Source organism: Vanacampus margaritifer, chromosome 11 (assembly GCF_051991255.1).
Source record: "Vanacampus margaritifer isolate UIUO_Vmar chromosome 11, RoL_Vmar_1.0, whole genome shotgun sequence".
Taxonomy (NCBI): domain Eukaryota; kingdom Metazoa; phylum Chordata; class Actinopteri; order Syngnathiformes; family Syngnathidae; genus Vanacampus; species Vanacampus margaritifer.
Genome location: NC_135442.1, coordinates 3451032 through 3476819, shown reverse-complemented (window position 1 = coordinate 3476819; position 25788 = coordinate 3451032). Strand labels below are relative to the sequence as shown.

General features: G+C 39.4%; 1 protein-coding gene across 5 annotated transcripts in view; it reads right to left on the bottom strand.

Moving 5' to 3' along the window:
• Positions 1-24380, bottom strand: part of myo1b (myosin IB) — a 51180-nt gene extending 26800 nt beyond the window's left edge. For all 5 annotated transcript variants that reach the window (XM_077579842.1, XM_077579843.1, XM_077579845.1 and 2 more), the window contains exons 1-6: positions 24133-24380; positions 16528-16673; positions 13271-13386; positions 4145-4239; positions 2592-2696; positions 971-1017 (exon numbers count right to left, since the gene is read on the bottom strand). In XM_077579842.1, the coding sequence (XP_077435968.1) occupies positions 971-1017; positions 2592-2696; positions 4145-4239; positions 13271-13386; positions 16528-16653 (489 nt within the window). In that variant the 5' untranslated portion in view covers positions 16654-16673; positions 24133-24380. The remainder of the gene's footprint in view (positions 1-970; positions 1018-2591; positions 2697-4144; positions 4240-13270; positions 13387-16527; positions 16674-24132) is intronic.
• Positions 24381-25788: the final 1408 nt, after the last annotated feature.

Below are 25788 nucleotides of genomic sequence, written 5' to 3'. Positions count from 1 at the left end.
CCCCCAAAATAAAATATCTTTAACTCTTTGACTGCCAAAAACGTTAAATAACGTTTAGTAAAATCCTATGGATGAGTGCCAAAGACGTTAAAATACGTTTTTTTTTCAAAACAGAGGTGAAACTAACCATTTTCTATTGTTGATTACTGAAAAACGGAATAAGGTAGAAACAAACTTTTTTTTTCTGATGAAAGATGAGAGTCCAATCTTTCATTTGGTAGTATGTGTGTTTCCATAGTCCAAACACATAATTTTCTGTGGACCTTGAAAGATCAGTCAAAAATGCTTAAATCGGCTGGCACCCACGGCATCCCTTTTCTGAAAACGTCTGGCAGTCAAAGAGTTAATATATAGACATACTACAACAGCATTGTTTGAGCATGGGCAAGAATATTGCTTATTGTTAGTATTTAGCCCCAAAGATCAGTTCATGACCAGTGAAAGACTTGTCGGGACGGTGTCCTTAAAGACTTTTACAAAAGCCATTTCATGTGTGTCACTTGAGAATATCAAACATGTTCCAGGTCTGCTGCTAAGGAGAAGCATAGGGGAGTGTGTTTTTCCCAAAACATTGTATGAAAAACGAACACAAATACTTTTAACCATGGAGACCGCTTGCTTCTTACATAAAGCATCTGTTGCCTTTTGCTGTGAAAGACACTCATGAGATGGGTATACACACAGTACACAGTACGAATTAAACCCATTTCAAGCCTGATCAAGACATATCTGGTGGGGGAGTAGTCGGACACTCGAAAACTTACAGGAAGTAACATCTTAATAAATACAATAAGCAATCCAAGTATATTATTACAAACATGCTTCCTTAAAAATGTGGTCCCCATAAGATCACTTATTTCAAAGACAGGTACACATTAAGAATGTTCATCAACAAACATGAATGAGAGTTGAAAGAAAAGCCATTATTGAGAAGCTATTGACGAAATGTGCTACTTGTAAGGACACTTACAAATCTGGACGAGTTGTCATTCCTCACCGTCTTGGCATTTCCGAAGGCTGAAAAGTAGGAAAACAGTTAAGAGTAATAAAATAACAATATTGCATGTCAAAACACAAAAAAGGATTACCGTTTATGTCACACTCAGTCATTTGTACAGATGAGGTCCCATAATTCTGTATGGATTAAGTAAAGCACTTGGATTTTGCAGGCGTTGATCGACCTGAACCTTGTTGTCACGCCACATTCAGATCTAAATACTTTAATATGTGAATTTAAGTGAAATAAAAATTTTAACGATATTTTTTTTTGTTTCAATCACAATAGTGACATTTTAACAAGGTAGCACAACATCTCCATAACTACTGTATACCCAAAAATATAGTAAACTGTATATTGCATTGGAAAAGCATGCAACAAATTGAATGTGCCAAAGAAAGACAGAAAGCCGCAGAAAAACAGTGAGCACAAATAAAGACATTACAGTACATTACAGAAGAAAAATTAACATGAAGTCAAAAATAAAGAATATTCAGAAAGCGCAAGAGTCGTCGAGCACACAGATGCATTGTGTGAAGCCGGATAACTGTACTACCCCCCCAACCCCCCAAGCTAAACTCTTGCAGATGTGCAGCGACAAAAACACGGGCATACAGCCTCATCCTTCATGGGCATTTCCTGTCCACTGCCCCCCACGGAAAATACCTCTGTCCACATTCCAACTCTACTTGTAGGAATGAGACACGTTTAATATACAGGCGCACAATTCAAGCACATTTTCACTTTTGGAAGGTGATTTCAGATTTGCCGTCACACTGATGCATTTACAGGTTAATATGTACAGTATACATTAATGTGTGTCTGGCGCTATGCAGACAAACCACATCTGCACATTGATACTTTTTTTATTTTTATTTTTTTAATGCCAGCTGTCTCCATTGTTTCATCTGCTTGGATTCCAATCTGAGACGTTCTCATGATTGTGTTCTATTGCTTTGAAGCATCTGGACATAGATGAAATCTTAAGGTTACTCAAACCGAATTCAAATAAAGACTCAACAGTTTACACGCGGCAACATATACAGAACATACTCCTAGGAATCTTCTTTCTACTCTGTAAAAAAAAATGAGCAATATTATTGTAGCTTTGCTGCAACATTTTTCTTGGTGTCTTCAGTTTTCATCAAATCTACACGAGTTATCGTCTCATGTTCTCGTGCAAAGTAAAAGCATCAGGACAGTGATATATGATGTTCATTATGTTAATCTTTATTGAGTAATAGTAAGTGTTTTTTGAAGAATAACTGATTAATATAATTTCATCAAAAAAGACATAACGGCATTATCGAGTATGGTACTAAGAATTGGCAAGTCAAACAAAAAAAAAGTATTGTTGATCAATAATGGTCTGTTTTGGTTTTACGGTATGTATGCAGTCAACAAAAGGGGGTTGCTTAAAATAATCTTCCCATACAATATACAATCCATTACACGTATTAGTGATTAAATACAACAACAACAAAAATCTCTCAAGAGTGTATCTTTAAAGTTGGGCAAAGAGCACCGTTTTTTGAGCTCCCCTTGATTTTAGACAGACAGTCCATGACAGAGGCTTGACGGCCACTCGACTCACCTTCCAGCACAGGATTGGACTGCAGTAGTTGCTCCTTGACCTTATTCACCTCCTGGCCCTTCCCACACACCGCTGCCACATATGACATCACCAGCTTACTGGCCTCTGCAACAACACACGCAGATAAATATCAAGTCTACTCTGTCGCCAGACGTGATTTATCTTCCAATCTCCACGCCTTAAAAAAAAAAAATAAAAAATCCCCTTTCCCTCATCCGCTCTGGCACCTATCAGGGACGGGGTGTGGATCCATCAGACACAATGTATAGCAACAGTAGCAAGCCCTCAAAAATAAATAAATAAACACTTTCTACTTATAGGACTATTATTGCATCATGTCAAAAACTGGCTCCAATGAGACACCAGATGTGTGCTTAAAAACGATTGTGTTGCTCCAAACAAGGGGACGAGCGTGTAAGAGTTGGCATTGAGATCATCCTTCCTGCCCAGAGAGAGGACAGTGACCCAGAAAGTGATGATGTGTGGGATGTGCCAGTAAGGGATAGGAAGGAGCTTGACATCAGTTGATGGTACAGATCGCTAATGAGCCTGGCAGGTCATCAAACGCTGAGTCGGGGGTCAGGGAGGATTGTGGGTAAACATGGAGCAGCCAAACAGAAATGATAATGATCGTCATCATCATCAGCTTTCAAAGTAATGCAGTACATGCTGCAATGATTACTTGCATTGTGTTTCAGGGTAGCAACGTCAACTTTTTCCCAGGCATTGCTTTCAAGCAACAGATTTCTTTTACATGTTGTAATTGTCTGATAATATTTACATGCTCAAGAAGCATAAGAATCCCCCGAGCGAGACATGAGCGCCGATGACCCATATTTATAGGGCAGGCCTGTTTTTGATGGCCTTGTTCCACTACGAAGCTTCAGGGACGATGAGATTACTGAAATCCACATTTATCGCTTTGATTTTGTTGGCCAGCATCTTGGGTGGGGGCTTCCAAAAGAGCATTTAACTAAAAGCACATTATGCAAAAAAACATCCATTTTGTCCATGGTGTAGTTTTTACTTTAACAAAAGGAAATAAAACTGTATTGTCTGCCTTTTTGATTTTATGACATCCACATATTATATACCTTTTCACAGAGGTGTTTTCGTAATTCATGAACAAACATGTAATTCTTAAAAAAAAAATGGTCACCTTCAAAGTAGATTAGATCTAACTCGACAAAGAAGCCTCCTTGCATAGGAACCATGATACAGTTGCCTTTGAGGAGGTTATGACTAAGTCTTGGACAGATCTTTGTTGAGCATCCCAAACAAGACAAGCTGAGCTGATAAGGTACATTTTTACCCAGAAGGCATGTGCCGACAAACGACAGGCCTGGTCTCAAGACTGTTGGCGTCATAAGAAAAATAGAACCTTATGACAAATGACTGCAATAATCAGATCCAAACTACTCAGTGAATGCCTTATCATACCCTATTTGTTAAGTAAAGAGTACAAATTAAGAAACAAAGTCAAATATTCCCCAGGAACGTTAATGTAACATCAAGCAAATGAAAAAAAAAATCAAATGCAAATTGCTTCTTACCGGTTTTCCCCGTCCCGCTCTCTCCTGTAATGAGAATACATTGGTCCTTGTCCTGGTCTCTGAGTGACCTGTAGGCCTCATCTGCCAAAGCATAACTGGTGGTAACAAAAAGTACAAACTCATTAAAGACAAATTGCCATGTTTATAATCACCAAATTGATGCAAATACATTTAGAAAAATATTCAACTGATTTGATATGAAATCCACCATTTCTGAGCAGGAATGGTCATTATTCTGGACTAGATTTGGTTCATTAGTTCATCATTGAGTAAAATCTTAAAATCTCGATTTCCTGCCAAGGTGACGATTGAAAGAGGTTCAGAGAAAGAAGAAAAAAAGAGGTTCAGAGAAATGTCGCAGTGCTGTCAGGCTCAATGGCATATAAACTAATCAGTAGCATGTGAGTATATTGCAGAATTAGGTCGCATCTGTAAGACAGACTGGGGTCACTTGTTACTTTATTTAGCTACATGTTGAGATTTAAGATTTGGTGCTAACTAAACCATTGCGATATTGATCTATTAAGTCCCAACTAGTTTGAATCCTGATGAGAAACACATTTAACACATGAATGTTAGACACAATTGTGACTTTATTGAAGCCATTGGCCGATTTGTCATAAAAGTTAGAAATGACTGAAATCATCAAACGTGGAGTTTAATCATACATTGTCGCGTTCAAACAACAGAAGTTAGGGAATTGAGGGGGAAAAAAATACTATGCATCAACATCGTCATACATGGGAATAACATTATAGGTTGAGTTCTTGATTTAGTAGCTATGCTACAATTGGTTTTAAAACTTCTAAATGAAAGTGCTGATGATAGCTTCATTTAAGCATTTTTGGAGAGCTGAGCAGAATCCACAAACCCACCCGCACATGGAAAATGAATCAACTCCCTCCTGACGCAATCTACTTTCCCCATCGCCACCCTTTACCACACACAGCGGTGTGGATTTGCGTTTCAATTGGCCTTTTTTTCTTAAATCAAGATAGACATTCCACCCAGTAGGGCTCTACTGTGGCAAACCATATTTTCATCAATTCGACAGGTGACAACTCAACTTCTCTCCAAGGATACGTGCTGATCTGCACAACGCCTAGACTCTAACCCAATATGTTAAGTGAGTGGAACTAAAATTTGGAAGAATTTGATATGCCAATTTGCTGGCATTGGGGATAGAGGTCATCTCCATCCTGGTCAGACCAGGAACCACAGGCTAGATATAAACAGACAAGACATTTGGAGGCATCACTTAAAGTACCGTAGCATGTTTTTGGTTTACATGAACCCAGTGTCGAGAATGTTGGGTGAAAAAAAAGTTCTAACACCCAAAGTACATTTTCTAGTTTTGGATTCTCCCAATTGGAAATCCAGTTTTTTCTACTACAGTACAAAGTAAACTCACAATTCAAAACTAATTTACTGAGACTACCAAGTGACATTTAGGCTATACAATCTCAAATCTTTCTCAGCTCATCAGTTTGCACTTTTCTAAGACTTGCCACAGGACATTAGTCCACAACTGAAAAGGGCAGCACAGTGTGGCAGATGTCTTCTTTGTGAAAAGCCTTCTGTCGCCTGACTTGATCTCGACAATGAGCAAACCATCATACAATTACTCTGCCCAAGGGGAGAACTGTGGGCCAAATGGGTGAGGGTACCAGACGAAAAAAATGGTGGGAGGTCCACTGCAGGGACTTTCCAAGTGAGTCACAGCCAACCAGGATTATATGCATAGTTTTGGTAAACTACAATTATATTATATATTATTATAGCTTGAATAATAAATTAAATTAGGGGATGGGTGATATGGTTAATCTAATAATCTAATTAATTATTGCTAATTAATTAATCTAATAAACCCCACAATTTTTTTTTTTTTTTTAACGTTTCATTTATTTTAAAAAATCCTGTTCAAAATATTTAGACAACAATAATGTTGATTCTAAATCAATTTTAACAAACTTAACATTCATAGTTTGTGCTTAAATGCCACAATTAAGTTGTTGGTAGCTATTGTAAATGTCTTGTAAACCACCATTTACCATTCAGCCACTTGTGGATACTTACAACATTTGAATGTAACAAATCACAATAACAACATCGTTTAATAATCCAGAAGACGCATTTCGATTTCACGATTTAGCAAATTTTCAACGATTTGATTTTTAAAACAACGATTAATAGAATTAATTTGATTTAATGCCCAGCCTTAAATTAAACTGAACTAATCGTTTTGTCCCAGCAAAAAGGTAAATGGGAACAATATTCATTCATCAATGACAGAAATTTGCTACCATCAAAAATGTAAATGTGTATTTTTAAGCATTACAAAGCAGCATGGTCACTATCAAACAGAAGCGAAAAAGGCACCAAAATCTCACTTAGCCATCTGAAAAAGTGTGTGAAGTTGGGAATGTGGTCTTGAGACAAGATCCAGGCCCAAGACCATAAGTTGTGCTTGGCACTTCCCCTCCACGTCAGACGACGGGCTATAATTTGGATTTACACGTGGCAGCGGTGAACAAAAACCGCAACAGCATGACATCAGCGATAGAAAATAGTTCAGTCAGTTCTCAACTAAACTCCTGTTACCGGGATACGAGGGGTCTGCTAAATGTCCAGGGAGGACTCATTTTGCACACTTTGCTCACATTAAGGTTAAAGTACATCCCTTCTAATGGAGGGCAGCCAGACTAGCGCAGAGACATGAACATCAATTATAACGCTATTTCATTTAGAGTGAAAACCCCCTTTCGCTATCCCCAAAATTGACAAGCATTGCACAGAACTTTGCTATATTCAGCAATTTCTATTTTGAGTCTGTGTCAGGAGAGTAGCCTGTGATCTGCGAGTGATCGGGCTTCCCTGCGAGGCAGGAAATCCGCCTGGCTCTGCTGCGACAGCCAAGCAAACGGCACCAGGTGGATGAAGAGGCTGATCTGACCGAGCCTAAAACACACACCCACGCGCGCATGCACACGCAATAGACATCCGTTAAGAGACCGTGGGCAAAGCAGCCAGTGTGGGTGGCCAGAAGATTTGGGTTTCGAGCAGATGTGGCCCAGATGTGAATGGTTATGACATTGTGTTGTTAAACAGGTGGTAAGGAGAAGAGGCTATAGGATGGCATAAAGACACACATCCAGAATATTTCTACTTTATTTTAAATTAAAAGTTAAGTGAAGTGGGGCTGCGTTACTTTGTTCTACATGTGTGGTAATACGTCCTGGTCTATACATTAAAACTTGCGGGTGGGGGGGAACAGAGAATTTACTTGAGGCAGAACAATTTTGCACACAAACCAAAAAAGTAGAGAGTTTAAAAATGACTACCCGGTATACTGAATGTGACCGAATGCCTGAGTCATGAGATTTCATCGAGTAATAAATGGTGCGGTACATGGATGAAACCTAATGTCCTGGCTACGCAATATACTTGGGGGTAGGGTGTATAGCCACATGAGCAAAGCCACAGGCCGGGAAATGGAAACGGAGGATCAGGACTTCATTTTACGATCGCAAAAGCAGCAGGCTTGTCAGATTGGGGAAATTCTCCCATTGATGCTACTCTCAATGTCTTCTTCTGCCGTTAAAGAAATGTCTTTGGCGACTAGTAATGACACAATGACATATATTGAGGCCTTTCACACTCTTACTTTGAGTAGATTTACAGCGTGTGAGTTGATGTTTAGACTAGAAACACGTTTATTACCTACCAACGATGAACTATGAAACAACACTGTTTATTTAAGATTAGATAACATGCGAGGGGGCTACAATACATATAACGCATTTTTGGATTTGCTATTTATTATTATTTTTTTTAGGTGAGGTCAACTCAATTTGTAGCCGATCACTCGAATAAATCTATAGGATAATTGCTAAAATAAATCAATTCTAAAGTTTGATAGCTTGATACAAATGAACAACACCTAATTTAGCTAGCGGATATTTGGCATAATGTGAAAGAAGCAGTAGCCTGTAGGCAACAATGTGATATGCTGATGACCTGACTACCACATGTTGGAATCAAATGAGGGAAAAAAAAGGTGAATCCTAAGACGATTTGAATTTTCTTTGCCATCTGTCAGGTAAAAGAACCTACCGAAAAGCTAAACCAAATTACAATAGGGGCAGTACAAACGCAGCACCGACATTTTTCAGCTACACAGTCTTGTAATTACAACTAGTACAAAAAAATAGAACAAATTTACAGGCTTATGTTTAATGTTTGTAGCCTACTAAATAACATTTTCTTTAAATTTTCCCCACTCTCCTCTACCCGGACGTGCCTTTATCAAGTGACTCTAGACTTCCTGCAGTGCTGTAACGCAGACTTCATGATGCAACAGCACGAAACAAGAGGTACTATTTCACACTGTAAGAAATCAAGATACATTTTGTCGAGATAACATTGTAGATTGCCAAACACGGGCAGTGCATTAGCTGACGCAAGCTGGACAGCAACACAATAGCCACTAGTAAGGGCAGTTTAGTCCTAGCCTTGTTTTCTTATTCCTCTAAATGTGGCCTCGTTGTAAGTTTGGACAAAATAGCTGCTTCTACGCATGGCCAAATTTCCACAGGCTATTGACTCCTATTGACAATAATCACTACCAAATCCGTTTAACAGCTTGTTAGAGTTAATTTGACCAATCGCATGCTAGCCAACCATGACTCTGGACGAGCTGTTCTGACAGCAGCACAACAGCAGCAGTCCAGTCCATCTGTTTCTTTATCGGCCAGTGTACATGGGACGTCTACATTTTAGTCCAAAGGTTCCTGATTGATTTCCAACGTCAGTATATAGACCGGCAATAGTCTTTGGCTCTTATGGGTGAGGCTCTCGACCGGTTTTGGTCACAGACAATGTGTAAAGTAAAAAAAAAAAAAAAAAAACCTTTTTTTTTTTTTAAATCTATGAAAATTCTGGACTACAGCAAGTAAATCAATTACTTATGAAAAGAAGCAAGAAAGCAATATCTTTCTATTAATGGTTAGTTATCTCACATTGCTTGCAGTTCGAACAAAATGTTACAGTCTTGATCATGTTACCTAACCCCCTAGAAGGCAACTAATCTCTCGCCCTGCCGCACCCCCTGACATCTGGATTTTGGCCTGTTAAACTCAGGGATGTGATTTGACCAAAGTGAAATTATCTGAAAATTTAGCCGGGGGTCTGGGGGCCGCTGGCACCCAGCTAGGTCCCCGGAACTCATGGGTTTTCCATGTTTTTAAGTACTTTCAATGCACTCACATGACAAAGAAATAGACAAAACAACAGCATAAATTTTCAATGTATATTGAACTATCCCATATAAAATGGCAGTTTTAGTTAACTCAAAATCAGTCACATTCAAAAACATTGGACTGCCTTTGCTTTTAAAAACTATCACTGAGAATATCATCATATCTAACTAATGTGATTACTAAGTTAACACATAAATAATGTTGAAGAGTTCAAATTTCATGAACAAATAATTGTATCATGACCAAATGAAAAGTAACTCATATTAGAGCATACCACAAATGTCTTTGTTATAGCAGAAGATGTTATCTGTCGGAGTCATGTGCATACACAATGAACTACTTAAAAAATAAATAAATAAATAAATTAATTAAAAAATGTAAAAAAAAAAATTGGAATTTTTTTTTTGGGGGGGAGATAAAAAAAAGCGGAATTCCGCGAATTAGCGGAAAAATCACATCCCTGTAAACTACCACTTTTTCTACCCCCATCCCACCTCACCCGCAATACATTGAATTTCTTCTGTGAGCAGAAAGGTAGAAGCTTATTCTTTCTCAATCATTCCTCTGTGGGTTTTGCTGATCTCACCATCACGCCAACACAATCTACCTACCAGAGTCAAAATGCCATTTCAGAAAGGGCCCACTTCCAAGCTACCGACAAACAGGTTTGCTGCTACAGCAGTGATTATATAAGCCTGTGATCACAACACAGCCCACGGTATGAAAATTATGCAGGAATTTGAATATTTACGTGTTAGCATCTGTCCATCCATTTTCTGTACCGACTATTCTGTTCTGAGTTGAGGGGGAAGCTGCAGCCTATCTGGGCTGACAAGAGGCGGACCACACCCTGGACTGATCGCCCGTCAATTACAGAGAGGTTGTGGTTGGGGCGTTTTTGCCTATAATACACATTTCAAATGAATGTGGGAACTTATTCATCTACGCAACAACTTCCTACTGAATTTGAGCAGGAAACGCTTGGTACAAAGTCCAGGAGTTATGAGAAATAATGCAGAAACAAAGGCCATACTGTATATCATTTACAACCTTTAGCTATGACTAGCAATGGAAGGCAAACAAAGGTGCGCTGCCATTATTGCAGTTGGGTCCAATTACACTTTCGTAGGCCTTTTCCAACAAGAAATCCAAGTGTGTTTTATGTTCAGATTGTTTTGATTTATTTTGGGAGGGTACTAATCTGCAAAGATGTCAAATGAATAGCAGTGTGCCTAACAGTTGAAAGCCCCCAACATATACACAAGCACAAACTTTGGCCCATTGCCCATGAGTCAAAGATGATGCAATCAGGATGGGACATTGGGGATTTCATATACGTCATTGAACATTTGGAAAACAGGATCCCACCCCAGAGACTACAAATCTGTACTTTTCCATCTGTCAATCCTTGGCAACAATGGACTCCAGGCCAGATGTAATGATTGTGTGCATAGAGCAATAATTATCGAACCTAATACATTGCGTGTGTAGAAGAGAAAAGTCTGCAACTGTAGGGAGTACTCGTTAACTTTTGGGTGCCGCATCTGACAAATGGAACTCATCTAGTTTGATGAGCACAAGAAATGGTAGCTTGAATGTTTGTTTACGGGTTGGCATCTGTCTGGAAATATCAATAGACTTTGATGGTTTTAAATATTTAGGCTTTGTAATGACATTTCAATTGATTGGAACTTATTGTCAAACAGCTGTGATGGGAACATTTACCCCAAAAGACTGTGCGGGTTGACACACAAGCGTTATTTACTTTTAGAGTGCGGGTGTATTATTTGAAAGTGAAAAAGGTACATCAGTTATCTGTTACTAGTTATTTGTTCTTTAAATTATGTCTGCCTGTCACCAAGGTGTTAAATGCCAACGGGTATAAGGAGGCCATGCTAAAATCGTGTATGCTCATTCAACGCTTTGACATTTAGTCCCTCAAATTGGAAGCAGATTTAACGTCACATTTACGAGGAATCGAAATATTTCGGTAAAAAACCCCCCACTTTAGTTTAAAATTCCTCCTTACTATTCAAAATGGCACAACAATACAATTTTGTTAAGTTGATTTTTCGAGAAGATTGAGAAACTTTTTTTTAGATCATAAGGTCAATATTGTCGAACTACAGATCAAAAGGCTGTCATGGAAAAAAGTCAAATGCATATCCTAAGTTTTTAACATTAGGTTGAGTCGAGAAGTTCAATGCAAAGCCATGAAGCTTAACCATATGTTCTGACTATAGCGGATTAGGATAAATTTATGTAGCATGTTGAAACCAGCAGCACGGTGGCTGACTGGTTAGCACGTCCGCCTCCCAGTGCAGAGGATGTGAGATCGAGTCCGGGCTTCGGCCTTCCTGGGTGGAGTTTGCATGTTCTCCCCGTGCTTGCGTGGGTTTTCACCGGGTACTCCGGTTTCCTCCCACATTCCAAAAACATGCATGGCAGGTTAATTGAACACTCCAAATTGTCCCTAGGTGTGAATGTGAGTGTGGTTGTTCGTCTCTGTGTGCCCTGCGATTGGCTGGCAACCAGTTCAGGGTGTACCCCGCCTACTGCCCGAAGCCAGCTGGGATAGGCTCCAGCACCCCCGCGACCCTAGTGAGGAAAAGCGGCCAAGAAAATGGATGGATGGATGGATGTTGAAACCATCTTCATTTGACTGTTGTTTACACAAGACAATTGCACACTGATGCTTACAATGTCCAAAGAGTTACCATTTGCAGTCCATACAGTAAACGCCATTTTGCCACTGTAACAAATACATCAACAACTACTAGTGTACACAGGGCTGAGGGCTCCAAGTATGCACAAAGAACCATATCTAGAAGCCCAAGATCATTCCGAAACTGCTCCACTGGATGAGTCGCAATGGCTTTAAAAACAAATTGGTAACCAAATTGAGCAGACGAAGAGATGTGACCCATTATCTGGACTACCGTGTGCCAGGACTGCACTGTGGAGCAACCCACCATCATATTTGCATGTCATTTACTTGCTTTACACGGGAACTGGTTTTGTCAATATGGTATGCAAACAAGCATGACATGAGAATGAATTGAATAAAAATGATAACATTTTACTAATGGCGAGTAATGTCTTAAGAATATCGATAGTACTAAAAAAAAAAAAGTTGGAATGGAAAAATGACGCTTGTATTACTGTGTCAGACATTAGTGTAGCTAAAGAGCTGACACAGAAGCCCAAACACTAAAACATCATCACTCATTTGCTACATAAGAGGAAATGATAAGCTAAATCATCTAGCAACCAAAGAAATAACAATGAAGGTAAGTATTTTTTTTTTTTTCACAAAATCCTGCTTTTGTGTACTTAGCACGTGTCAACTCTGGGACATTGGTATTCCCTTTCTTCTAATCTGTTTCTTGAGGGCTACAGACCAGAGACACAGCAGGCTAATTGACGAGTGTCGGGCTTTTGTTTCGCCTTGGCAGCCTCACAGCAACGCTGACGTAACGTTGCTATCGGACAGATGGTCAGCCAAAGAGCTGAATGGCCATGGGAGCTCCAGTCTGACTCAAGACTACAAGAGCAAGTGCCCTTCTGATCCCCCCCTCTCACCCCTCCCCATTCGTCACAGAGTGCACTTTGATAATCTTTACAGAGATGTGCAACGCGCTGGCTTTTGCCAATTGATGCAGCTGAACACCACCATCCGCTTATCCTTTTTCAGGGTCAGTGGATGCACTGGAGGCCAGCTGACTTGGGCCACGGACTGATCGCCAGTCAATCGTGGGACACATACGCTGTATACTAGGCAACAAACAGTCACACTTACTAAGTATTTGGTCTTTATACCCATGACAAAGACAAATGAAAAACAGGGTAGATTGGGAAGTGCACTCACATGTGTGGGCTGAGTTCATAGAAGTTTCTGTTGCGATACTCTTCCACTTTCTCTGGGCTGTAGATGGGCAGCGACCTGTACGGGTTCATGGAGATGACCACACTGCCAATGTAAGTCTGCGGGGAAGAAATTTGTGAACAAGTTGGTGAATTAACTTGTATTTTTTTATTTTTATATATATATATATTTTAATTTTTTTTACTAGACAGACAGCAGACCGAGCTTAAAACAAAGTCCATTTGAACCCTGACTGTTGAACAACAATGAGAGGAATTCTGCTTCCCTCAGCTTTTCTCAGCTGGGGATTGTTAATACATTGTTGGGGCTTGCAATGCCTGAAGTGAAACTGAAGATAAACAGGGCTTTGTGGGCGGGGCAAAACATCGGAATGCAATGGAGTCTGGTGCTACAGGGCCTACCAAACCAATTCAGATACCCGGTGAACACCATTAATTAAATTTGAAAAATCATTTACTTGTTATGTCATTTTTCCCCATACAAGACCCCCTTTTCCACAAGAGCTTTTCGTTAGCAGTTTACGGGTCCTTTACGTTGCTATCTGCATTTACATTAGCCCTTTTCGGCCCAAAAACAGAAACTCCGGTAAGCGTGATGCCAAATATAAAGATTTTGTTGCATTTCCACCCCGACAGTCTGAACTAGTCTTGACACTAAAAATAACATGACTTATGTATTGTTAAAAAACGAATTTACTGAAACAAATTTACTGCAGTGTACGTTTATATTTGTCAACTGGATATATACTACCTCAGACGAATAAATATATTTGTCAAGTTTGGAGGCTTGGAAGAGGGTCTTTGGCGTATGAAACGATTACGGGGTGAATCACGGCTTCTCCAATAAAAGGGCGTGAAATTGACAACACGGTGGAAGTTGGATGAGTTTTGGCTACTCCTTGCTGCAAGTCTGCGTCACTCACGGCACATTTATAGTTGCATATCTGAAAATTATTTTGCTATAAAAAGCTCCTTATCAATCTTCTTTTTGTTGTGTTATAGTCAAAACTCAAAAGCAAAAAAAAATAGTATCAAAAATCACTGTTCAAAATTTGACGTGTTTTGCACAAAAAGATAGTTTTCTCCACTTTTTGGTCAAAACCAAGCTTCTTTTTTTTTTATTCTGGTGCTTTCTTCCTGTAGAATTGTTGCTTATATCGTCACAGAACAACATTCTGTAGGTCTTGCGAAATCCATCAACATGTTCTAAAACGGCTGAATGGTTAAAAGTTGCCACTTAAAATCCAAAGTAAAATGTTTGAACAATGTCCCCCTACACAAATCATAACAGTGTGAAAAGTACTGTTTTTCCCTGTTTTCCATTGCGCAAAAACTTTGACACCAAACCCGAGCAAAATCTAACACTTCAGCAAACCGAGAGCATAACCAGCCATCTACTCCTACGCTCGCATTCGCAACACAGCCTGGATAGCACTTTCACACATCAACCAGAAACATTCTCTCTGCTGTCCATGGTAATGGTTGTTGCGTAATCCACTCCGAAAGGAGTGGAGCATGGCCTTGCCTGTGGCAACAACCTCCCACAGCCTCTCATTCAATAGCACACAGGAGGAAGCTTCAGGCCTTTTCAAGTGTAGAGGGCTGCTACTAAAGTGTATAATTGACTGCAATCTAAACATCATCATGTGCTGCTGAGGGTTTTTGATGACTAAAAAGGACACAGCACAAAAACATGCTTGCATTTATTTTATGCTGAGAAAAAGGAACTCAAAATGCGGTCTTGACTGAAAAGATGGGGGAGGGAAGAAACACGTTACAGGGAATCATGATACCCTTTAAACAACTGTACAATATAAAACAATTAAATTGTTACGTAAACATCTGCAGTCCTCTCCATTATTTCAAAATGAAGTCTCTTGGTGATATGAATCATTTCAAGTAGAAATGTCAACGCGAACTCCTTTAGATGTTCCAATAATGACATTTTTTAAAAAAAGCCACTTGTTTGTTTATTTTGCACTGCAGTCAAAGCAACATTGGGAATGTTTTTTCAATAGGCACTTCATTCATAAGCAAAAAAAACATACAAGCGTTTAATGTCATGCATATTTATTGACTAAATGCTAGCTGTGATTTCCCAAGTCATTACCTGTACTTTTGAAAGGGCAAATCAATTGCTTTCAAAATTGTACATCTTTATTGCTACACAATTTCAAATATAAACACAGTTATGCCATACTATTGAAGCATTCATTTAGAAAATTAGAAGCTCTGAGATTATAGTTAGAGAGCTATGTACTTAAAGAAGATAAAAACACCATCCCAATGCCCCTGTGGGACGTGAGCTGCGTCTTCAGGATATATCTAGAGCGCTGCTATGGCTATCATTGCTGCATGAGTTGACATTATCCCTTGGGCAACGTGAGCCAACGGCAACCAGAGTGGAGGTGTAATCACCACAGCTGATGTCTAGAACAGCCAGACAGTCTGAGACATAAAAATAGTTTAGGAAATGCTTTGCTTATAGCCGCTCTCACATACCGTAAAAGACAAATGGATGACAGCGACGGGGTTTGAAAGTGCCTAAAATAAAGTTTAGATTTCAACAAAGTGCTTCTGATCAACAAATCTCCAAGTACCTGAAAAATGCTAAACAAATACTGAATGAATTTGTTTCTAGATACATGATAAATGTTTGAACCACTGTAGAGATACAGCTTAACTATTTTTCACCATTTCAGTTTTCCTTATTTTCCCCCCTACTACATAACAACTTGAGCACCTTTGTTTGCATTAGTGGTTATCTAGAACAATTGTGACATTCATTTAGCTAACTAGCTATACATGCGCCCCCAAAAATGAGTCCCATCTTTCAGATTGTCTGCTGGCATAACTGCATTGGAGTGCCTCGTCGTCTGCTACAAGAGCACGAACGTCATAGGGAGAATGACGAAAGAGAAGGAGGAGGGATTTATTTATTTGATTATTTTTGGGGTAAAAAGTCCGACTTGACAGCCAGTGATATGAATCGGGGCTTTATTCTGGCGTAGTGGCTTTAGAGTGCCTTGTTGTTGCGGCATGGAAAAACCTTGCGACCGTTCATATATTTTTTTCTATACTTAATTAAATTATTACATTTTAAATTGGCAGGATTGTTAGCACTCTTCTCAGTGGTGTGGCAAATTTAGAAGGTGACTTTCCCTTAATAGGAGTGCCTGAAAATGATAAAAACTAAACTTCATACATTTACAAAACATATACACTAAAATATATACTTACATATATCTCATTGTGGTCAAAGCGCTTCCTCAAGTTCTCAAGGAAGGAGTGTTCAGACAAGGGTTCCAGGAGGACCATGTCCCCCACCCCAATCATGTTGTCTAGAAGTGAAGTTTTCACCTCCATTTTGGCTGTTGGTTTTCCCCCTGAAAGAAAAAACAACAATATTTGTCAGGTGAGAATATCAGGTGAGTAGTAATTGCTTTTGTTGGGAAGTATCCTGCAAAACTTCATTATTAGAATTGAATAACAAGTAAATAAACAGTTACACATTAGCCAGGAAAATAAATGCTGGGTTGAGCATGTTTGGCTAACAATAGTTTAACTCCATAGGGAGGAATTAAAGGTTTTTGGTTGTCGTCAGTCTTGCTTTCGACTGACATGCGAGAATTGCTTTATGCTTGACCTCTGGCTGGTTACTCAGCTGGAAATGCTCCCATTTCAGTGTGTTTTATAAATCAAAGAAATAGCACGGGATTCCCAATTTTATCGCCCGTCTGCCTGCTACAACACACAGCCAGTAAAAGATCTGGGCCGGCGAGCTCCTGGACAAAGACAATGCTGGAGCTGGCAGTTTTCAGTCCTGTGTTGCCCTCAAATGCCTTTGGGCCACTAATCCCATCGCTATAGGATAGGAGAAAAGAGGGGCCTAGCATACATTCATGGCCTTGATACGGGGCTTTGCTCAACCACAAACCCAATGCTCGCTGCTGTGACAGACTTCTCATACTAGGCCAACAGTTGAGGCCATGCAGTCATCCACTGTTCATCACTCACATAATACAAAAGACGGTGAATATAAGCATAGCAAGTCAACACATCTTAATGTTTTCAGTATGCCTCTCAGTAGAAGTGCCAGTAGCAGTAGTAGTTGTACAGTAATTTAAGTGGAAAACCCAAGACAGGCCTTAAAATCAAAGTGACGCTTTGGAGGGGATGAATGGAAACTCAGAATACACAGGCATACAATACAGGTAATGAAATGACTCAGACTAGATTACATGAGGCTTTGAACAAAAAAAAAAAACATCAATAGTTTACAACACATAACTCTGTTCGGGCTGTCAAACAAGCAGTAACTTAGAAACAGCCCCAGTTCTTGGAAAGGACAAAAAAAACTGGCTCAGTGTAGACTTCCTCTTCACTTTTTCCCTGGCTTCTGTTCCCCTCCAGGGCCTAATTTTATTAGGCCAGAAAGAAGCTGCAAGGCTGTAGTGAGCTATGAAAGCTCGGTGCATAGAAACAAAACTGCATAATTTATATGAAAAAAGTATAAGCAACTGCTTCAGTTTTTGCCATTGTTTTTGTAGATCGAAAAACTTCCAATTAACTCATTCATAAACATGTCCATCTATCGTCAACTGCTATCCAAGCATTTACTGCCACTGACCTCTACATTCAAATACATTTTTAAAAGGTAGGTGTGGAAGAGCGTATCTATCACCCAGCTTGTCTGTGAAATTTAGCTTTGCAAACCACTGCAATGACCAACAAATCTTTGTAGATGGCGACGCTGTGGATTTGAGATCAGTTATGCTTTTTGGTAGAAAACAATACTTCGGAGGTCAATCTTGGCTTTTCATGTTGAGGGAGAGAAATGTCAACATGTTGGAAGTCTGGTAAACATATGCCTTAACCCTGGAGAACCCAAGAACCCTTTTCTTCTTTGGAAAATTATGAATTATACATTAAATGACTGCTATAAATTTACTGAACACCAAAATATGTTTTTTTTTCAATTTTAACCCTTTATTCCCTAATTTAGGATTAGGGCGAAATTTGACCCTTTTGGGATTTAGGGGTATCATTTCGAAATATCTGAATAACAAAAACTGTCGGTAAACTATTTAGAATTTAAGAAAATAATCAATCAAATACACAGCTAAATTGAATAATATAATTTTTTTGTTGCATTTTAGAACTGGATTTTGAATGTACAAACACACTTTGGCCAATGGAAACAAGAACACAGGGACAAAATCACTGCTGGAAAAAAAAAGGTATTTGTTATTTGAGTAGCAGAATTTATAGGGGACAAATTTGACCCAGTGGGTTCTCCAGGATTTATTAATGTCAAATCAAAATTTAAGGCCGCTAGTGCGATCTAACAATGAATTTGACTGCCGGATGACCAAACTTGTAAATTCCTTGGCGGAGGCAATTTTTAAAATTTATTTTGTTTATTACTTTTTTTTTCCTTTTTTTTAGCAGTGAAAAGGATAGTGGGTGACAGAGCAATTTTACACTTGAAGTTCTTTTTCCATTTCAAACTGTCTGAGTTTTATCACCTGTAAAACATTCCATAGACCTGCACACCATGGAAAGCGCGGAAGGCACACATTGGAGCATCCAAATTAGATTTACAGGACATGGCCCTTTCGTCATCAGTGACAACGCATGACCATTCTGACTGCAAAGTGTTGCCTCTGTTGGCAGCCTAAAGGTTTCAGCTCCTTTGCTAGTAACCACGCACACTCCAGATCTAAGAAGTGGCTTAGAGGCAGCCAGTGGCACAATCCCATTAATAAGAGTTGCAGGCTGCTGGATTGCCTCCAAAGAGGGAGAAGAGAAGACCTGACAGCCTTGATTAAACTCAGGGGATTATCCTCACTGCTGAGTGGTCGAGGGCCAAGCGCAGAACCAAACAATGGTAAATTCAAAATGTTAACTTATTGACTGAAATACAGAGTTCAATGCTTCTCAAATGAATTTGATCATAAAAAGGAAACAGCCATTATTGTCAAAACATTTACTTTAACATGAAGTGGTGATTATACTTGATTTTAATTTCTTCCATGGCCACAATCATAACTCAAAACACACCTCTCAAATCATCTTTTCTATCTGTATACATATGGATATGACTGCTACAACAGCTAAGATTATTTGGTTTTCAGAAAAGATACAGAAAATATGCATGTGAGTACTAATATATTGTATACATGTGTTGCTAAAATGCATTCAAATGTCTGTTGCTTAAAAACATAAACAGCGTGACATTGATGCTAGTTTCTTTAGCCCCGATTTTGGCGCTTTGCATTATCTGTTAAACTAGCGGACTTTCATATAGGGCAAAGTTATAAGGTTGCTTTAATCTTTATGTTTTGTTTGATAAATGTCAACTGGGAGTGGCAATAAGCAGTTTGAAGGGGGGTGGATTATTCTTAATCTGCTACACTGTGGCTTTCTGTGAAATGACTGGAGTTCAGTGCCACCATTTTGCAATTGTATCTCAAATTTCTACCTGGAATAAAAAGCAAAACAAAAAAAACACACATCTGCCCCGCCAAAGCTCGCATGCCCAAAAAAAAACTCGAGTCACTTGTGAGTCGAGGTACCATTGCATTTGGAACATACACAGCCATAGTACTACTTGTATTGCGACGTCGCCCAATTCCACTTTTCTAGCACTTCCTGATAAAGTGCTATTCCCTTTGCCCAACTTGCAAATGTCTCAAATAACAGTTCATGGCACGCCTGCCTTTTGAATTGTATCTTGCATACACATTGTACAGACCACATGGTCAAATTTCAAACTACAATAACACAATCTAGATTTTAATCAGTGCAAATCTGATACTGATGGATGAGCTGGGCCTGAGATTTCACTATCATTATTATTTGAGACATGCTTTGTGACCCAGATAGCACTGCCAGATCAAATCTGCAAGAACAACGTGGCGGCAGGCCATTAAATGTGCATTTATTATTTACAGAAACAGGACCCACCTTTTTTTTTTACCCTAGAATTGTGGTCATAGATGGTCACCCCGCTGTATACCATCCTACTATTGTTTAGGATATTTGTACGTGCTCGTCCTAGACCGGCTCATCCCAAGAGCCGTTTCTAATATTTTAACTCTTTGACTGCCAGACGTTTTCAGAAAAGGGATGCCGTGGGTGCCAGCCGATTTTAAGCATTTTGACTGATCTTTCAAGGTCCATAGAAAATTATGTGTTTGGACTATGGAAACACACATACTGCCAAAACAAGATTGGACTCTCATCTTCCATCAGAAAAAAAAAGTTTGTTTCTACCTTATTTCGTTTTTGAGTAATCAACAATAGAAAATGGTTAGTTTCACCTGTTTTGAAAAAAACGTCTTTTAACGTCTTTGGCACTCCTCCATAGGATTTTACGAAACGTTATTTAACGTTTTTGGCAGTCAAAGAGTTAACCCTCGGGTGTAGCTACACCAAGAAGAGTTTTGTAATCAAAATAGTCAATGGAAGCTTTGGATCTATAATTAGTTGCTTTGCAAGAAGTACTGTCTAAGTTATTCAGACAGATTGCCATTGTTTACCCCTGGAGCAGTTGTTTGAGAACACAGTGGCATCCATGTCCAAGTAAAGATGATAAAATCTAGTCTAGAATGTCCTGCAGATGGAGTTAGTCTTGCCATGCCACTCGAGTCAAAGTTTCACAGCTTGGCAGCAATGGCAGATTTCAATTTGCCTTAATGGAGCAGCAGCACGTCACGTGCGTGCCAGAGAGCGGGTCAGAACACAAGAGGACAGAAGTTTAAACTGGCACTCAGCAAGTTGCTGCCTGGAAAATGACCTGTAATCCCGGGTCATCAACACCAGTTGGTTGTAGTTCTACGTGATGGAGTACAAGTTTGTGCATGAGCACACTTGGCGGTCAAACCATTTTAAACGTCTGGCGTCCCTTGGTTTAGGAAAAATACCATTTATGAAAGCAGAATTTTGTGAGGAATTTGTAGACATGATCAAATGGAGTGTTTAGGGCGTGCACATACAGTATTACTCATGCATCATCATTTCTAATTTTTCACATATCAGATTTCACAAACAATGTAGATAACAAAAGCTCCCACAGTGTAATGAGTGGGCTTAATAATAATAATAAATAAAAAGAGAGGGCAGGTGACTGATGGGAACTATTGTTTGGTTTGTTCCATGACATAAAAGAAGCTAAAAGGAACACAGCCATTGTCAGAGTCCCTTATTTACCATTCTTTGTCCTCCCTGTCGTCCTGTGAAAATGTCAATGGGAAAACAGCCTAAGCTGGAATTGTTTTTGTTCAGTGCACCATTATTAAATATGATTACACCACAAACACACACTCATGAGATCAGGTTTATTGAATCTAAACCCTTCAGGCACCTCCCTAAAATAATGGCTTAGCCCCACCGGAAACACAAAAACTAAACTAAATATATTAAAGCTATCAATAATTTCACTCAAGGATGGAATTGCATGAACTGTTCAACTGAGGATGGAGGCGATGCGATTTTGGCAGAGATGGTAAGCGTCATGACGAGATGATGTAGGCAAAAAAATAAAATACAACAAACAAATCGAAAGCAGACTTCTGGGTTCCACTCTAAAAAGCCGTGGGATTCCCAGCGTCCCAAATTCAAAATCAACGGCGGTTGAACCTTGAACGCTAAAAACCACAGAAGAACACCGCGCGAGGTTTGCAGTCTCCAACTGTATCTCAAATGTTCCTCAAAATGCTTCAGCATTAGAGCACTCGGTTGGTTTCTTCATTGAATTGAGGCAGCAGCGTTCCTAATTAAATGGACAGCAAGACAGTTCAAGAAAGTAAATAGTGGGGAGGGAAGAGTTCAATAGTTGGAAAATGTTGCGATAAAATTATGTCGTCATCATACAGTAGCTGCTTTTCCTACTACTGTATTGCTGTTTAGAGCCATTCTGAGCAAATTGTGTTTCAAGTTCAAAACAAATTAACTCTTTGACTGCCAGACGTTTTCAGAAAAGGGATGCCGTGGGTGCCAGCCGATTTTAAGCATTTTGACTGATCTTTCAAGGTCCACAGAAAATTATGTGTTTGGACTATGGAAACACACATACTACCAAATGAAAGATTGGACTCTTATCTTTCATCAGAAAAAAAAGTTTGTTTCTACCTTATTCCGTTTTTCAGTAATCAACAATAGAAAATGGTTAGTTTCACCTATGTTTTGAAAAAAAAAAAAACGTCTTTTAACGTCTTTGGCACTCCTCCATAGGATTTTACTAAACGTTATTTAATGTTTTTGGCAGTCAAAGAGTTAAACTAACACGTCAAGGTAGCGCTGTATTAGTGTTGACTTCTCTGTTGTCATTGCCTCGTGTTGACGCTTGTGTAGTTTTTATCGTGCAGTTTGAGCATCTTGTTTGATCAGTTCTTTGATCCGACATATGTCTGTGTGTTGCTTGAAACATACAACGTAAAAAGTCTAAATCGGATGTAGACCTGTGGCTGAAAATTAAGCCTTTGATAAAGACAGCACAGATTATTATTTTTTCAAATCCTTTTTGGGGCTGCACATGTACCTTTGTTGATGCAGCACTGCTAACATGACAGACACGCCTCACAACACTAACATGCAAGGGTTGGTTGGCAAGGCAAGTGCAAACAATATTCTCCACAATAGCTCGGCTGAGGGACTTTGGTCCTTTAAATACACCACTGCAGACCACGACCGCTCGATGGCTTGTGTTCGCCAAAAGTTCTTCAGGCACATTTATTGAAGTCAACTCTCAATTTACAATACAAACACTTTAGATGATGGGATGAGAATAGGCATAAATGATTTGTCGAAGCAGCGATAAATAACTGCACAAATCTTTAACAGTGGACAAGTAAAAAGTTCATATCGGTGTTCTTATACTGTAGACAAAAAAACCTCGTAAGATTCTATCAAGATTCAAGTTGACTTCACACGAAAAACTTGAGCATTTGATATGGAGCAGTTGGAACTTAAAATAAGTAATGCTGTTTTGTTTTACGACAGATGATTTGTGCATTCTAGTGAGGGGAAATTATCTATTGATGACAGAAGGGTTTGTGATCTGTCTTAATACAATCAAAATGCTTTTGCATGCTTTCCATTAGTGATCAACATACAATGCGGATCGACATACACTGCAAGAGTATTGACATTTCTCTGGCACCCTGCTATACAGAATGCAGATAGATGTCAGTCTGTGCCAATTTTGTGCACTCTGGCTACTTGGTTGATACGTACAAAATAAATAAAATACAAAAATAAAAAAGGACGTCTTAAAACTTGGGTCAATGAGCCTGCCCTCAGTCAGTTTAACCACCTTAAGATATCATTGATCCTTTTATGTGTGCCACTGAGCCTTACTTATCCACAGATCAGAGGGATTTGTTTAAAGGTGATAGGAGTTTTTCTTTTTTCCAACTTTTCATCGTTCACAAAAAGTTTCGTTTAAAAGTTCCACGATGCCAGAAATAGTGGAAAGAGCAACAAATAGGCCCAAGTTGGAAAGATTTAAGTTTGATATGCATTTCCTCAGTGGGACATCATCTTACCACACACAAAGACGCCAGATGAAGTCAATTAAATCGAGACGCAAAAGCCAAGGAGCACAACTGCTACTAAACTGCAAAATACTGCACCCAATTTCATCCTTCATTACTTTGGATTTTATTAATACGGTGTAACATTCAAAGAAACATGAAAGCAACCCCAAGTACGTCCACGCCGAAGTGGAGAAGAATGAATGAGTCGGGAAGCAGTGGAAAACTGTCCAAAATGTTCCGCAACTGAACAAAGCAAAATAGTTGGTAGCGCCGAACCAAAATCACAGCTAGATGCCGAACTCACCGGTTAACCCTCCAAAAGTGACTTCCTCTCTTCCAGTATCCAATTTTTCAACTGAAAAAAAAAAAGTAGGACCGCGGAGATGATTGCCCAAATCCGGAGTATCTCCGGGTTGCCTGGAAGTGGAAACTCGGGTCTTGGAGCTTGGCTCTCGGCACTATGGAATGGAGCTCCGGATGGACTTGAGAGCTCGGCGTCCTCCGGCCACGGGGAGTGTCCAAAGCGGCGTCGCCGGGATAGTTCAGCGTCCCCTAATCACCTCCATCGTGGAGGGAAGTGGGGGTAGTGATGCGTTCATGAGTTATTGGTAATGCCATGGACACGACAATCTGTCAAATAGAGGGAATAACTTTTGATGTCGCCAATAGAGTCGACTATTCCAAAGCCACTCACTTTAAGATAACTTTTACTTGAAAACAGAAGAAGAGAAAACTATCTAGAAAGAAAGTTGACGCGATGAGTTGCAATATTTCCGAGGTGAACCTTAACGCACCGTTCTAATGATCCATCGTCCCCTTCGGTGTAGTCATCATTGCACAACATCCCCCTCGTGTGTTTTATTTCTAGATAGCACACACACGTTTGTTGACGGTTACTTTTGTCCAATCTACACAGCGAGAAAACGAGATAAATTATTATACTCTCCCCACCATCAAGTCATTTATTTTATATTAAAGAACAAGAAACGTACTTTTTACACAGGTGAGAATGCGCATGCGCGTTACGCACTCTTGAATCATTAAGCTAGTAAGTAACGTTTAGATATTTTTCCATCCTCTTTTCTTCTCACTAAATATTGGTTAAAATTGTCCATTAGTTCAGTCATAGTGGTGGATCTTTTCTATTCAATACCGTGTTGTGCTGCAAGATTGCCTGAAATGCTGCAGTTACAAACTCCAGCGACTTATGCCTTATCCACAAAAAGAAACACTCTGATCCTTAAGGACGCCAGGAGGATGCTAGTGTACAAAGGTTGTTTTTTTTGTGTGCAAATTGGACTAATTTGGAAGGAAGGTAATGTAAAGTTCAATGATAACTACCACAAGTTTGACTAGCTGGCACTATAGTGTAATAAATTGTATTTATCCTGGTGGTGGGTGGAATAGGCCTACTGGGTCAAACATCAGGGACAGTTTGTCCTTCTGCCGCTAACATGTTTCATTAATGAGTATAATTTGAACAGTATTTCAGTTGTACACAAACTAAATGCAAACAAGTGTCATATTGTCTTTATCCAATTAAGATTTGGATTTTTGGGGGTCACTTCTGCCTTCAAGGGAACACAGCAAGTACAAACACATCTAGAGTAGCATATTTTGTCTTATTTTACACCTCCTAAATTGACAATTCAAAACTTTTTCCAGTCATTAATATCTCACTCAGTTGTGTTTTGTGCGTTTTGCAGTTTGGCAGCTGCTGGGGCTTCTTAAGAGCTTCACAGAGAAGACACCTAACAAGCTGCCCACGCTGCCTGGAATTCTGCTGGCGAAGTAGCGCAATGTCTGCCTTCACTCTCAGCAGCTTCTTTAATGAGAACCTTGACAAAGAAGGTACACACGCTTCTTTTTCGGAGATATAGTTGTAGGCACATCACATAGAGTTAAAAATGACAAGGATTTTAACTTTATCTGTTCAGTATGAATCAGATGTCATAGAAAG